The 1,800-nt window shown below is 43.6% G+C and overlaps 1 protein-coding gene across 1 annotated transcript; it reads right to left on the bottom strand.

Moving 5' to 3' along the window:
* Positions 1 to 397: 397 nt before the first annotated feature.
* Positions 398 to 1,510, bottom strand: LOC110111667. Its single transcript, XM_020843641.2, has 2 exons — positions 733 to 1,510; positions 398 to 660 (listed from the first exon to the last, which is right to left on the bottom strand). The coding sequence occupies exons 1-2, from the start codon at positions 1,336 to 1,338 to the stop codon at positions 598 to 600; spliced, it is 669 nt and encodes a 222-aa protein (XP_020699300.1). The 5' UTR covers positions 1,339 to 1,510; the 3' UTR covers positions 398 to 597.
* Positions 1,511 to 1,800: the final 290 nt, after the last annotated feature.

Genomic DNA, 1,800 nt, shown 5'->3' with positions numbered 1-1,800 from the left:
CCCGAACCCGACCTGATTTTTGAAACGAGTCGATTTGCTGAACCCGAACCCGACCCATTTCGGGTCCGGGTTGACTCTAACATTGAATTTTCGGGTCGAGTTTGATTCTGGTTTTCGGGTCATGTCAAATATTGACACCCTAAACTTACTTCAAATATTTGATTTATTACATCGGGTCTCTAAATTTGAAAACTAGAGTATTGCATTAGGTATTTAGATAATCGATAGCCACTTTAAAATTTATCGAACAATTATGACATGTATCTTTTAATACATAGTGTTAATTCTATTACATTTTTTGGACTTAGTAGGATAGAATATAAAGAAAAAATATCTTGATGTTGCAATTCTTGTTGTTAATGTAAATATTAAAATGTTATAGAAGTTAATGTAAATATATATAAAAATTCCAAATGAGAAACAATATAAAATTCCAAATATAAACGATACAAAGTGAGCTAAAGTTACCTTCCTTATAGAGAATCATTCTTCTTCAAGATTGAATCCTAATTGCTATATGCCTATATATATGATCAACGAGACAGAGGGGTAAGATACCGTTACCGGATGGTAAGAATAACTTCGCCGGTAAAAGCACTATTCCGGCACCCTGTATAACTCCGGCGTGATCTCAGACAGCCATAAGCCCGGGAAGATCGCCTGAAAAGGAGAGTAGAAGCCTTAAAAGTTGAGAGTAGGTGAAAGAAGAGGAGATCTCAGTTTTGGCCTTACGTCGAGTTGCCGTTGAACGATCCTGGCCCGTTTCTTCGGGCGGCGGCGCGGACGAGATCCTGTCAGTGCGAAGACGTCTTCATCGATCTCTTCCTGTGTGAGGGAGACGGAGAACTTCTGCGGCTCTTTTTCCGAATCCTTGTGTCTCAGACGGATCATCCTGTCCGTCGATGGAGCCTGCGCCTGCGCCGCTTCATTCCGCGAAGCCCTTTTGCTTCTGAGATTCCAGGGTATTGCGTCAGCAGCCGGAGCGGCGGAGGACCGCACAGCCTCCGGAGATCCGGAGGCCGACGGATCGATGCGAGGTACTTCGACTTTCATCCTGCCGGCGACTTCCCGGAGATGTCCGAGTAGCTTCTCACGGAGTTCCTCGAGACCAGATTCTTCGTTTCCGATGGCGATTTCAGGGGCGTCGGCGGGAGGGAGACGCCGCCGATCATCCCGCGGCAGAATCGATCTGTGTTTTCCAGTTACAATATGTTCGTTTCCATCAACTGCATCACATCGGAGGAGGCGATGGTTTCCCCAAGACTTCAGTACCGGCGAGGGAAAATCGCGGTGGAGATGCGACTGTGACTTCCCCCGTTGAGTCGCCGTGGCTGCCATGACGCCGACGGAGATTCCACCATGCGCAGGCTGAACGAAGCTTAATGGATTCGCTGAAGACGAAGGCGTCGCCGGCGGCAGATCGGTGGCGGCCGCAACCGCTTGGGGCTTCGATTAGCCGACGAGACAGAAATTAGACTGCGAGAGAAATTTCGGGTACATAATACAATTTTACGGATAAATAATGACTTTATATATTTCTTGGGGGTAGGCCAGGGGCATTTTGGGAATATCGCTAAAATGGAATGCGCGCATAGGGCTTTCAAATGAAATAAAATATTTATATATATTAATGGAATTTATAGTAGGATGCGCTTAAATATCTTTACATTTCTTTAAGATTAGTGCGTTGTCATATTTAAAAGCACTAGTAGTATCATAAATTCAAGTCCATCTTCATATAAATTATCTCAAAATATATTATATATATATATATATATATATATATATATAATATTCATA

The sequence above is a fragment of the Dendrobium catenatum genome, unplaced genomic scaffold (assembly GCF_001605985.2).
Source record: "Dendrobium catenatum unplaced genomic scaffold, ASM160598v2 original_scaffold_72769, whole genome shotgun sequence".
NCBI classification, from domain to species: Eukaryota; Viridiplantae; Streptophyta; class Magnoliopsida; order Asparagales; family Orchidaceae; genus Dendrobium; species Dendrobium catenatum.
This window is presented reverse-complemented; position numbering and strand designations above follow the sequence as displayed.

Coding starts and splice junctions, on each gene's coding strand:
- LOC110111667 (XM_020843641.2), bottom strand. CDS start 1,338: ATGGCAGCCACGGCGACTCAACGGGGGAAGTCACAGTCGCATCTCCAC. Junction 661..732: donor TCGTTCAACGGCAACTCGAC/GTAAGGCCAAAA, acceptor TCTCCTTTTCAG/GCGATCTTCCCGGGCTTATG.